Source organism: Gavia stellata, chromosome Z (genome assembly GCF_030936135.1).
Source record: "Gavia stellata isolate bGavSte3 chromosome Z, bGavSte3.hap2, whole genome shotgun sequence".
Classification (NCBI taxonomy): Eukaryota; Metazoa; Chordata; class Aves; order Gaviiformes; family Gaviidae; genus Gavia; species Gavia stellata.
In genome coordinates, this window is record NC_082637.1 from 17,214,768 (window position 1) to 17,229,054 (window position 14,287).

General features: G+C 40.0%; 1 protein-coding gene across 1 annotated transcript; it reads right to left on the reverse strand.

Annotated features, from left to right (window-relative positions):
* Positions 1–1,746: 1,746 nt before the first annotated feature.
* CZH5orf34 (chromosome Z C5orf34 homolog) lies at positions 1,747–14,071 on the reverse strand. The gene is made up of 12 exons (XM_059833877.1): positions 13,877–14,071; positions 13,398–13,487; positions 9,569–10,215; positions 8,892–8,987; positions 7,490–7,613; positions 6,541–6,632; positions 6,248–6,317; positions 5,791–5,961; positions 4,690–4,778; positions 3,864–3,956; positions 3,028–3,068; positions 1,747–2,254 (listed from the first exon to the last, which is right to left on the reverse strand). Exons 1-12 carry the CDS (start codon positions 14,069–14,071, stop codon positions 2,061–2,063), a joined length of 1,902 nt encoding a protein of 633 aa, XP_059689860.1. The 3' UTR covers positions 1,747–2,060.
* Between the last annotated feature and the right edge of the window lie 216 nt (positions 14,072–14,287).

Below are 14,287 nucleotides of genomic sequence, written 5' to 3' on the forward strand. Positions count from 1 at the left end.
CTATTTAAGACACAAGCTCAAACCTTTAATGTATTATCTCATGGAAAAGCAGATCCAAGCCTAAAACAATCTGTGAAGAACTGATAATACAAATATTTTTGGGTCAGATAATTATAATGTATTTTCGGGGTTGAAGGGTGGAAGGACGCTAAAGAGGAAAGAGGACAAAAGCACGCAAGAAATTGTTAGGATTTCACCAAGATACTGAGGAACAAACTGAATTAAAACCACAAGGAGATTCAGAAAAACAAACAAACAAAATCCCTGTAAAATCAGGATTTAATTAAATTGTTTATTTCAGGGACCATAAATTGACGTGTTTGAAAAGAAATACCAAGACACCAAAATGCAGACCTTCTCTTTAATGAGTACCTTGGAACTGAGATGTACCTAAAGGAAAGAGTTGAAAGAAATATTCTAAAAGTATGCAGTAAGTAGAAACAGCCCGCAGTACTATCCAGTGGAAGAAAAAATCATTTGTCATCCCAGACAAAAAAAAAAAAAAAAAAAGGAAGAAAAAAGCCTGAGCAGTTTATGTATTATCCTCATTAACTACAACAGCAATCAGATCATAAACAGCTAATCCAATTTAAGATCAAAATACAATTGGTACGTATAACTAAAGAGAGGGACGAAGGAAAGACAGGCATGCGGCAGACAGACGTGAAATTACACAGATCAGCAACAATTTTCATGTCTTGAGGAAAGGGTATGCTTTGTCTCAAGCAAAAGCACCAAACCCCTCATCAGCCACCTCCTCAGTCATTGAGAAATAAAAATGTACTGTCATCTTTACCGCAAAAACGGAGCCAAGAGCGTTAGGGAGCCTTACAAGTAAGTGACATGCCTGGCTTTAGGTAAAGCACTGCTTTACCGTTTCTCATGTTAAGATCTGAGACGACATATGGGTACCTGTATTAATAAAACAGGAGTTTGACGCTGGCTCCTGTCAGACTGCTACGACAGCCTTCCTCCGCTTTAGCCTCTTCTCAGTAACACCCACTGCATTGCAAACGCCCCGGCTCCCCTCACCAACGGACCCCCGAAACCCCAACCCCGCGGCAGGCAGCCCGGAGCCATGAGAAGCCCGCGCCTACCCGGCCCGGGCGGCGGCGAGCGGCTTCCCGCCTCCGCGGGGCAGCCCCCTCACCCCGCGGGAAGTCGCCCGCCGCCGCCGCCGCCGCTCCCTGTGCCCAGCCCGCCCCGCCGCCCTCCGCGCCCACCTGAAGTACGGCCGCCGCCAGCCGCCCCCTCAGCCCCGTGAAGCGCAGCCGCCCGCCCGCCCGGAGCCCCGTCGGCGCCGGGCTAGGAGGCATGCGTGGCCGCGGAGCACGCTGGGACCGCGGCCCGCCCGCCGCAGCTGAGGGGGCAGCCCCTCTCCTTCCCTCTTCACCCGGTGCCGCGGTCGGGTGAGGGGCGCAGGGCTTGGTTCTGAGGGAGAAATTTTTCTAGAAATATTAAAAACAGCGTTTGGGTATTCACAACAAGATTAAATAAAGCGCTGGAAGAGAAACCAACAGTAAAAGGCTAGTATTTTACCACTAAAGAGAGGGTGCACCACCGAGTGACAGACCACACACCAGAAAGGGCTGAAGATGCTTTAAGTAGGTATTTATTTACCACCGAACAGTAGAGTGGAAAGCATTTGGGAAACTTTTTACTCAGTATTGAACTACTTCGTGTAACCATATGAATAAAAGCACATTTTTACTGTTAAAACTGCTAATGCCTACCCTAGTCACTTGAGTAGTAACTAAGTTGCTCTATAAAATTACACAATTCAAAGAGACAAACATGTATTTAAAAGCAGCACTGTCAGGTCAGCCCTGGTGTATTTATATAGCTGTGGTCTATTATTTCACCTGTTCTTTTTGCCTATCCACAACTGTGGTATTATAATGACAACTGATAGACTTTGCTGGTCTGCTGTGGTATTTTAACGGCAACTTAATCACTCTGCCTTCAGCCTTCACTTCCCGTGCACATCAAAGCCTCCTCAGATATAGCTGGGACAGCTCCTATGAAGATACGGCACACAGGTCTTCACGTGCTATGAGGCTTCACTTCCCAGAAGCTGCAAGCAGAGATTCAATATCCTGAATTACTTTAGAAGTTTTTTCCAAAGCCTCCAAGACGCACCCTTCACTGATTTCTTCTGGCTCACTCCCATTTTCTGTTTTTCTGACACTAATTCTAGACGGATTGGTTTTTGCAGCAGATGTCCTTTCCAGAACATTGCTATTATCCAATAAAACTAGCGTTATTTTGTTAAGAAAAAATATCAAACTCTTCCTCCTAATGAGAAAAATATTTTTCCACATTTATATTAATCATTCTGCACTGCAAAGTCTAACATTTCATAGCATGGTAATTACATAAAGCTAAAAAATTAGAGTATATTACTTACAATGTCTACAACATTTATAGAAAATATCTTTAACTAAATTTATCCAAAAGTTACTTTAAAAAGGAAACCGTCCGATGTCACACTGCAGAGCTTAACAGCATGCACTTTCCCTTCTAATAAAATTGAACACTGGCTTCAAGACAGTCAGAGTGGCTTTAAGCACATGCTGTGTAGGACACTTTCTTGAGCTGGCTGAACACAATGGAACAATACTGAGGTAGTTGATAAAACAGAAAGGTATTGTCCTGCAGCAAGCCCAAATGCAACTCTATCACCCCTCTTTCAAGAACAGATGAGCAGATGAGTGTTGGCAAAACTAATGCAATACCCATTAAAGGGCTTCCTTTTTTTGGTGATTTTTTTATTTTAGTTTTGTGCTCTGCCACTGTTTTGTTTCTGGTGCTGTGATGCACAAGTTGGACAAGATAAATGATGAAACAAAAATTATAAATAAGGAAACAAAAAATGGCTTAAAGAGGTAATTTTAATAAGTGGCTAAGTCAGTAAAAGCAGGTGAGAACAGGACAAAGAGCCTTTGATGATCTAAAATGCAGATATGAATATGCAGATGAACAACGGACTATAAAGGTGAAAAATCTTTACAGCTTTCAAAAGGATACAGTTAAATCTCTGTATTTTTTTGAGCTCTGCATCAGCAGACCTGTCCAACAAAATAAAGATTATTAAACGATTTAGTATCATAGAAGATTCTCAAATGTATTTTCTACTTCAGATTTTAATTTTTAACAGTTTCCAGCAATACTGAAAATTGGACGAGTAAAATCCAAGTGACAAAAATGCTTTACTTTTGTCTTTCATACCACTAGCCAATGGCTGCCATTTGTCAATCATTTGTGTTCCCAAAAATCAGGGCTCTGCTCTAAGAATAGTCTCATTGCTGTATATATGTATAAATGTAATTTTCATTTCATCAGCTACTGAATCTGCTATAATTTGAATAACAAGTGCAAGTATAATTGATTTCAATTAACACATTTTTAATACCCGAATGTTCATAGTCAGTAGACCTTTGCTCAGTATCATGGATTAAAAAGGACAAATATATTAGCAAGAGATACAAGTGCCATTTAGCAGTTCAAAGTACTGTTTTGAACTGCTTGGTGTTCTATTAAAAAGACACCTTTCTTAACCTAGTTTCTCTTTTGCACCTTGCAAAATACTATCTCTGTAACATTAATCCTCCTTTGGCAAAGTCACTGTAACTCTGATTTTTAAGTAAGGCAGGCAGAAGTGCCATGAAACAAGCTTCACCTAGAACTCACCTAACATTTTAAACACTGAAAGAAAAATATGAAATCACACAAAAATAAATTGACTTACAATTTTCATTTTTGACCCTTAGGAAACGCAGTCTATAAAACTAAAAAAGACTATAAACTGTGAATTTTATTTTCAACATTATTTTTAGTCAATTATTTAGGATAAAGATGAATACCAATTTTCTTCAGTTACAGAGCGTGCAGTGTATTCAGGAATCTCCTTCCTTTCATTCAAACTTCTGCACCATTCTATTGCTGTTCTGGTGTACCTATGTTAACATGGAAATTCACAAAGAAGTAGAGTCTATTTCTCATATAAGTAACTATTAATTCAAGCAAAAAAATGAAGGCATTAAGGAACACACCTGGATCTGAAAGAAAAAGCCATGATTCAAAAATCTAGCTTTTGCTCTAGGTTTCCTTGCCACTTTTTGATTCCCACTTTTTGTCTAGAATGTCCTTCACATTTAAATCTATGCAGTTATAGAAAATAATAACAAAGCTGTATGATTTGTAATGAATAGTGTACAAATGCTAATTTTTGTTTGTGAATATCTGGTTGCTAAAATGCAGCAAAATAAGCTTCTGATGATTCCCATAATGAGGCTGTAATTACAGCAAGCAGATTAGCGAAAGCAATCTGCAGGCAGAGGTCAATATCTGTAATAAAAAAAAAATTGGCCAAGTGCTATCCAATTCTACGTAACAGCTCTATATAGGACAAAGATTTTTTTTTTTTCTTATCCACTGATATAAGTGCCAAGTTGCAGCTCCGGTTATCTTTTTAAAAAGACATTACTGTAAGAATTATAATGGAATGACAGCATGCAGTGGTCCTGAGTCATACAGGTCCTGAATCTTTGCCAGATGTAAGATGGAGCTTTTATCATCACATATTGGGGGGAAACCAAACACATTTTCAGTAAATACCATTTCTTTATATAAAAGGATTCGTACAGAATTCTTTAATATTTAACTTTAAATTGTTTAAGTTACTTATACCTTTCATAGATTCCAGGATGACTTATTTGTATTAGCTGCTGTACCCCATCAGGAGTAGTTAACTTACACCAGCCTACATCTTCATTTACCTTAGAAGAAAAAAAAAATTACAAGTATTAATCTTCTGCTGCAGTCTGAAGAAAAAACCCCAAGTATAATATGCCAATTTAAGAGTTAAGTATCTATGAACATTCCACTTTAAACACTTAAAAGTTTGTGTTTTGCTAAGGATAGAATTTGGTATAGTCTGCTATGACGAATGCGGGGCGGGTGGGGGGGGGAAGAACACCTGGCATGGCCCCAACACTCGTTTTGTGCTGTTCAAGAATAAATTATTTCTGAAACTGTGTAGACATGTTTCCAAACCTGTAGAATTTTCAGTTCTTCCTCCTTTTATCTTAAGTGAGTATACACATTTGAGTTAGCTCACATTAGGAAGTTATATTGTATCTTTTGACACACTGACTATTGTATTTATCTTGTTTATAATAGAGATATCCTCAGACACTTTAACATCTTTTTTGTGTCTTGTCACCTGAGGGTAACAAGCAAAGACACAGAAGCGCAAAATCTCAGCAGTCAACCATGAATATAATTTTCTCTGTAGTGCTATTTTGCAAAAATCAACATAAACTTTTTACTTCTCTACTAAGTAGATTTAAAAATGTATATGGAATACTGTATGAGCAAGGTTACTTTTCCAAGTAATTTTTCACTATCCATTTGCTCAATTATAGATAATTTGTAATAAAAAACAAACACTCTCTTCTTTAATCAATGTGAGTGACTTGTTAAAAGGATAAAGTTTCATTTGCCTCTTTAGGCAGCAGTTATGCACTACAATATTTTTCTTCCTCGTTTCTGGTTAAAATACTGGCAATACATTAAGGGTGGTGTTTGCAGATAGTTCCTATTTTCATTTAGACGACTATACAAACTCAAGAGTAACCCACAGCAGCAAACTGCTGTGAGTTATCAATCTCTCAAAAGACTTCAGTTTCTATTTTACAGGCATCAAAACTTTAGTTTCGTTTCCTCATTAGTTTCCTAGTAACACTTTTTCACAATTAAGAATGGCCACTCCTCTAACCCATGAGTTACCTGGATCTTACCACAGGATGAGCTGAAATCCCAGACCATATTCAAGTTCATCCCATCCCAAAAAGCGGCATGGACTTTATGATCTGAGTACACAACAAGTCTTCCTATGCTGGGAATAACCTTTTCACACAGCAAAACTGGCAACATTTCCCGTCCATCTGTCTCAGGTACCTAGAACCAAACAAATATATTAGAAACTTGAGGAAAGGTCACTTACATCATTACAGCTGTTTGTCAATTCACTTGTTTTTCCAGGCCACAACCAGCTCTCTATCATGCAATTGCCTTCTGCTTCACAAATACACGTTTACACTGCATGCTTTTGGTTCCCAAACACATACCTTCTGATCTTTGAGGATACACTCACCATTCTTCCCTCTAGATTAGGTCCTATTCCCTATAGCCTATATAATCACCCTTATAACACTGAAAGATTTATAAATCTTCAGTTACATACCATTTTCCAGCAGCAGAGATAATAGTTATGAGTTAATGATAGCTTAGTCTTGTAGCAGTACTGAAGTATTCTGAGGAGAAAAAAACAAACAAAATATTAAGCATTTCATACTTAGTATGTCTTCTGAACAGTTGCAACCTTTGTTCTGTGTGTTTATACATGTCCTCGGGGCTAATATAAATTCCTTTAATTTTTATACTTTATGTCATAATAACTATTATGTGTAATTTTAACCACTGTGCTTTCAGAATCAGAGAAATGAATGTAACAAAGATGAAGTTGAGTAAAGTTACTTGGTTGCCTGAGTAATAGTGGAGGATATAGAGTATGGATTTCCTGGCACATCAGGAGGTAGGCTGTTTACCGAATACATCTTTTCTTCTCTCTGCAGTAAAGAGCAAAAAAGAGATGAGTTAGTTACAGGTACTGTAGAAGGAAAACAGTATTAAGAGTTTACAAGATGTAAAATTTCTGACCTCCCAGAAAGCAACTATGATCACATTTAAATTCCTCCCAGAACACAGATAAATATCTCCTTGAAAAGTAAAAAAAAAAAAGTATTTGTATCCTTTAAGCCTACTTCTGTGGGAAGAAACACTCACAGTTTCCATGCGCTCAGTATGGACTAAGAATTTCTCTTACCAGACAGCAGACTGTAGTTCATTACTGACTACAAGTTAAAGGCTAGGTTCGAAGGGGACAAAGTTGACTCTTAATTCTGCTTTAAAAATACAAAGCACTGCATAAGCACTTGAGAGGATCTCTGCTCTGGGGAAACTTAACAACAGACGGACACAGAGAGGCAAAACCATTTCTCCAGCACTGAACAGCTGGTCTGTGGCAAAGCCAGTACACAACCTGCATCTTCTAGGTTCTGTCTCCATATAGTAAAAAAGAAAACACTTCCAAGTACATAAAGACGAATCTCTAATCATTATATTAAAGACTAAAACCTTCTAAATTAGTGAGAAATGGTTATTGTAGAATCTTATTGGAGTACATACTTGAGCTTGTGAAATAAACGCTACAATGAGTAAGAGTTTTCTTACTGTGTCTATAATTTACAAACTACATTCTGAAACAGAAGAAAATCTCATTTTTTGTGAGACTGATTGCTTATTCAGTCATTATAGTAATTACCAATGTAGGGACTTCACTATAGACTGCATAGCTTAAATGCTTAAAACTAAGAAAACTGCTAACCTAAAGGAATTTGGAACATATTTTAAAATAGTTTTATACCTTTTTTGTTCCTTTTTGGATTGCATAATGTACGAAATAGTTTCCCAAAAATGCTCCCTCTGACTTGAAAAAAGAGTCATCACCAGGATAAATTTCCATTATATTTGTCCTACCATGGATAAATCTAAGAGAAATAACAAGATTTTTAATAGGTATTTAAAATGCTGTGTCACTAGACAAGCAAAACAGGTTAGTGCTCTTGAAGAAAGCACGAGGCAGAAACACATTTTCAACACAGCTCTCACATGAAAAAACCTTCTACTGTTTCACAAACAGCAGAGTGTACAGATTATTTCTTTTAAGCAAGATTAGCATTCCCAGGCTCTTTGTTTGCGTGTGTGCATGGGGAGTGGGAATTAAAGAAGCTAAGGAAACCTTTCTTGCATTGAGGTAAACATCTCACAAGAGCTGCTCATTCCATTGACCACAAAATACAGTGATTCTAAACAGAAAAATCCAATTCTCTTAGTGGACCAGCCCTACCTAGTCCACACAGAGAACTCTCAGTCTGAACAACGACTCCTGAACAACCTGAAGGTCATTTCCACTGCAGCTGTGTTTTGCACTAAGACCAGTGGTCTTTTACTTGTGATCATATGGTGTCTTGGAGCCTAAAACCCATTCTGCAACCTTGTGGTTAGATGCCTGGACTTTGGTAACCGGACTTATAAGACTAAGTATGGCTACTCACCATACTTCCAAAGAAATGAGGTATAGTACTGAACAGCTGCTAAACATTTTGTTCAGATGAGATGAAAATTTAGGAATTACACTGAGAAAAATGAAGAACACTGGGCAGAAAGATTAAAGCTTTAAAGAAGGATTATACTTTTATCAAAGACTTTTAGATGCTGATAGCAACTGTAGCATTTTCGAAGTCTGTAAAACAGATTTGAAAAGGCAATTTAAAAAAAAAGTTGAAGGGTTTTTTTTTCACATGGACAAGGTGATTTGCCAGGAAAATCCACAGTTTAGCTGCCCGCAATATGTGAATTATGTAGGTCACCAAGACAAACATTTCTAAAGCGTGAAATCTTCAGCATCAAAAGGAGCAATATAATTTGCAAAGAAACCAAGCACCATAACTGTCAGCGAAGTCTGTGAGAGCTCCACCTGTCCAGTAAGTCTTTAAGAAATCAGATAATCAGATCACTTCTTTAAAAGCCTTAAACATGATTTCAGATTGTTTGTTTCAGACATACCCACTTTCAGTCCTGGAAATATACTGTACTAGAAAATTGGAAGTCCAATGAACAAACAGCAGAAATTAACAGATTCTTACATGAAGATTGTGTACAATTTCTTAGAGTTAAAAAGGGACAAAGACAGACATTTCATCTTAAAGCTTAATTCCCATACAAATGACATTTTCCAAAGATGAAACGCGTGATCTCCTACATACCTATAAAAAACACCCTGACACCATACAATTTGGATTAGCTGAGGGCATGAATACTTTTCAGTATCTTGATTCTGAAAGAAGTCACAGAAAGTCCACCTGTATAAAATACAATAAAAGGTTCAGTAAGTCCAAAGGACAGGGTTGGTTTTTTTTGTGTGCTGGTAATCATTTCTGTACCAAGAACAGATGCACGCATACCTATTCAAAGGAAAAGAGGCCACATGTTTTCAGAGTCCTCTGATTCCTTAGCTATACACATGTTTTCTCAAACCTGCAAAGGTTTTTTTGATTATTTTCAGTGGTGCTGACAGAGAACGTATGCCACTGGCCCATCTCAGAAGTATTATCGTCTCAAAAATGAAAAAAACCCAAACCAACCCAAAACCCATGTTCTTTTTTCAGTATTCTCTTTTTCATTTACATATTTATACAGCAGGTCAGAAAATAAAATTTATTTTTCTGTGAACTAATTACTATATATTCATTACAGTAGGACAGAGAATGTTGGTTTCACAAATTTCATGTTTCAAGAAGTTCCTAAAAAACCCCAAAACCCAATAGTAATTTTTTTTTATTTTTTACAGTTAGAATTCAGTTATTTTGCTAGAGGTTAAAGTTCCTGATTGCAGAATTGTAAAACATATGTTAACAGCTATGAAGTAAACAGTTTAAATTACCTGTGTAAATGTGGGGCTCTGCAGCTGAGTGGCAAAGCTGTAGGTAAACGAGAAACTGTTTCATGTGGTTTGGGGTCTATTAAAACATCAGCTTCTATAGAAGCGTGGCTGTTTTTCTCACATGTTTTCATAACATTCTTAATAGTATGTAGGTTATAGCACATTAGTGCCAACGACAAAGGGTATTTCCATTCTTCGGGGTAGGAGGAAACAGACCAACACTGTGTAACCCATGTGTATTCAGAAGAACAACTAGTATACAAAAAAGGGACTCCACCTCTGTCTTTTTTGTCCTTTGGTTTGGTTGGTTCTCTGTATTTACCTTCAGCACAACCATGTTCATTCTTCTTATTCTCTATTCTCGTTTGTTTTGATGATATTTCTAGAACAGAATTTTTACTTGATTTTCCATACTGATCTCCAGTTTGATAGTTGCTGTTCTTTTGAGAGGAGTGTAAGGATGCTGCATATGACTGGCTGACTTTGCATAAGAACTCCACTGTAAATTCTTCCTGCAATTCTGACAGGTAAAGGTGTGCATAACCATCTACTGATGAGATCTTCACACTGCCATTGTCTATACATCTCGTCAGATCAGCCGTAGCAGGGTCAGGCCATCTAACTTCTAAGATATCACTGAAAAGAATCTAATACAAGAAAAAGGATTGGAATGTGTGGCAAGATAAAAATTACCTGCTTCCCACAAATTACAATGGAGAATTTACATTTAAATGAATTCAGCCCTTCTGCAAGGTGGTATATGACAACAAAATTTACTCTGCATTTATTTGCACACATGAACTCAAGAGGAAGCAAAATATCTAACTTTCCTATCTACTTCCTCCTGTTGTAACAGAGCTCTATCTAGTGGTAATGTTTTAATTTACTATGCATTCATAAACTAGCAAGGTACATGGCCAACTGACCAGGCACAATTGCCCACGGACAGTAGATATTTCTGTTTCCAACAGCTTCATAAACACTGAAGAGAAAGCCTAAATTATCTTGATCATATCAGTCATCACTAGAGTTCATGGAAAGTCCACACTAAAATTGTGTACATTAAAAACCCATGTGCTCTGAAATCTTCTCTTTATTTATAAAATTAAAATAAACCTGTAAAATGGCAGGTAACATTTATTTATGTGTTCTTACCAAAATGGAAATTTATTGAAAATGTTCTTAATCCCGCAGCACCACATATTAAGTTACACAGCTACTGCTAGGTTGTGGATGAAACATGTTTTTGAAGAATTTAAAATAACATAAAGATTTTTAGACTTCTACAATACAACATTTGCAAAGTCTCAAAAGAATAGCCTCATTTTACCACCGTGGTACTCAAGTACAGATTGCTGCTTCCATCAGCACTTTTGCTCAAAACAAACAAAAACCATTTTCACAGCATATGCCCTCATGCTACCCCTTCTACAAAAATGAAGCAGATAATTCTCAACAAATTGCTCCAAACAAGCACTGCATCTACCTCAAACCCCACACTAAAGCTTTGCGAAAGAGAAGATATAATTACAGTTTAGAAAATGCACTAATCACCTTCTGGAAGTAGACACATTCTGTCAAGATAGAGAATGCCCTTCTAGCCATCTGCAGAAGTCCTGCCCTACAATGAGGTATTTTCCTTTGTATTGTCCTTATACCTGATCACCACACAGAAAATATCCTTAGTCTGCTTTCAATTGGAGACTCCAGGTAAAGCACTGGATCCCAAATAAACACAGAAATGCAAACCCTCTCATGTAAGGTGTAAAAAAAACTTAGCAAACGAGTATTCACACTCCTCATCATTTGTTTTATCTTAATTTAATCAGGTTTGTCTCCTTTGACTGACCTTTAGTCAGATATGTTTCAGCCCTGATCATAGTTTGGCGCAGCACTGGAAAAGCCCGGAGTCCAATGAAAATGAAACAGGGCAGCACTAGTGTATTAGTAAGGTGGGAAAGTCTGCTGAAGGTATTTGGGGCACTAAAGATGAAAATTTACCATAAAGAATTGCAGAAGGACCCTAAAAAAAAAACCCAACCAAAAAAACCAAACCAATAAGGCTGCAGATAAAAATTCAGTGGAGATAAACGTAATGTGATATAAATGGGGAAAAGCAATCCTCCCTTTGCATATAAAAGGATGGGCTCTGAGCTGACTACCACCACCCAGGAATAAGATCTCAGTGTTATGACTGACAGTCCTATGAAAACATACTCTATGTTCAGCAGCAGTTTAAGCAACGTATCAAATGTTTGAAAATTCTAGGAAAGTAACAAGAACAGAAGATATAACCACGCCACTGAATATATTCATGGTTAACCTGCATTTTATTTGCAGTTCTGAACAGGCCACACCACTGACAAGATGCCCCTTGTCAAGCTGTCTAGAGATGTGGATGGTTAGTGTGGCCAAAGCAAACCGTAGTATTAGGTTGTTTTGAATTCAAGCATAAGCAAAGTAATACAGCGTGACTGTGGAAGCCTTTTTGTACCCAGTGGCCTGGTAAAGTATTGTCACTGCTAGTAACAGGCCACAGGCCTCTGGCTGTGTCTCATGCTAACTGTGCAAGTCCCAGCCTGGCCTGTTAGGCTTGTTACCAACTTGTTATGAGAACATGCAGACTGAACTGGAACTTGATAACTGCTACCTTCTTATAGTGGACTGCTGAAGTGTGCAAAATAACGAAGGCCTTGAAAATACGGACACTGGTTGAAAACAGAGGCCACAGAACAATAAACTGATAGTAAATTAACGAAGAAGTACAATCTCAAGAGCTACAAAAAGACGGCTTTTGCTTTAAGAAAAACAGCAGCTGATAAACTGAGAGGGGGGTGGGGGGGCAAAGGCAAAAAAAAGCCAAGCAACAGGATAAGGCACTTGCTATGGCTTGGGAAAGTTATCCCTCAACATCCTGAAGCAGGTAGTCACAGTGGAAGCTGTAAGTTAGAAACTGTCTAGAAACCCAGCCGTATTCCAGAAGAAGACGATCCTGGCCTGGGGGAGGGTTACCCACTAGTGCTAATGACACAGCATCGCTCGCTCCGTGCTGCGGTACCTTGCAGTGAATGTACACTATGACTGTTAAGGACTGACTGCTGCTAAGTATGTAGCGATACGGATTGACAGCATTCTCAGCAACTAAACAGTAGCATGAAGTGTGTTACTAATGAAGTGTCAGTCTACAAGTTTTAAAACCTAAACCTGCCTGATATATCAGTCGTCTTAAGATTCCCACCACAGTGTGCACACTCACGTGCATTCAGTGGGAACACCAAAGGGATGCTGATGAGGGGTAAAGCTCCTATAAACGGTAAAGGGGGTCTCCAGATGGACCTTCAGCCTGACCTGGGACAGCCATTCCCACAGGGTGACGCTCTGCCCCAGCCCTCTCGCAGGCCCCTGCAACAGTCTCACACAGGTACTTCAGTGGGGAAAATATGGGATTCTCAACCTCACAGCCTCTCGGAAAACACTGTCCTATTTCACTGAGTCCTCCCCGAAAGGTTTCAGGTGCGGAAAAGTGACGATATATAAGACAGCTCACGCTATCATACATACAAAATCCTAGATGTTAGTCTTACTAAGAGTAAACGAACTCTTCAGTGTTCAGCTACAAAGGATATGCATAAATATAGGACTAAGTAACATCGAGGACTGTAATTTAAAATGGCAGTAATCTAATCAAGTTGACAAACCAATGAGCCAAACTAGTCTGTAGATCTTCACGTCCTGTACTCATACACATGCCTGTAAAGTTATGTCAGTCCACTTTGTCATACTACTAGGGAAGTTTATTTTACTACAGGATCACATATATAACTCTCACCTTTTTTCTTTCTGGAGGTATAACACGCGAAGGTAAGTACGGGCGAGAAGAAAACTTGTTCCGGAAATCTAGAGCTCGTAGAAGTTGTTCCTATTGAAGTGCAAAGAAACACAAAACAAAATGACGCAACCCTGCTGTATCACGAGTTTTTCTACGCAGCGGTAACATCGTAGCTGATTCCATCTCCTCCTTTTCTGGAGCAGAGCCTCACAAATCCCCTCCACTTTGAAGGGAGGAAGAACAACTGCGGTTTCGCTGTGGAGCAGAGGGCACAGGCCTCCCGCGCGCCGCCCCGCCCCGCCCCGCCGGCCGTTACACGCCTGAGGGGAAGGCGGCGGCGAGCGGCGCCACTGGCGCGCGGCCCTTCGCTCCCTCCGAGCGGCTGCCCAGGCAGGCTCCACCACGGCCGCTTCCGGGAACCCGCGCAGTAACAGACGGCACACCCCCCCCTCCCCAAAGGGCCTGACAACACCACGTACCCTGTAGGCACTGACGACAAAGGCGACCCGCTGGCGGGTGGTCTCCGCCGGCTGGAGGGGGTGGGCAGCAGCGGGGAGCGCCGCTTCGTACAGGTACTCGCAGCCGCAAGGAGAAAGCAGCAAGCGGGACCCCCCCGCGTAGCGCACCTCCACCGAGTCGTCCCCGAACAGCACCATCAGGCTTTCCGCCGCCATCTCGCCAGAAGGCCTCGCGGGACAGCGGGGAATCAAGAGGAGCCACCCGCCCGCGGGGCGAGGCAGCCCAGGCCGCGGGCAGCCGCCGCCTCGGCAAGGCGGGAAGCCCCGGGCGGGGCGGGGCGGGGCGGTCCACGGCCCTCCCGCCCGACCCCCCCCCGTCGAGCCGCTCATAGGTTTGTTGGTGAATTTACCTCACCTTCCTGGTAGCGGGGA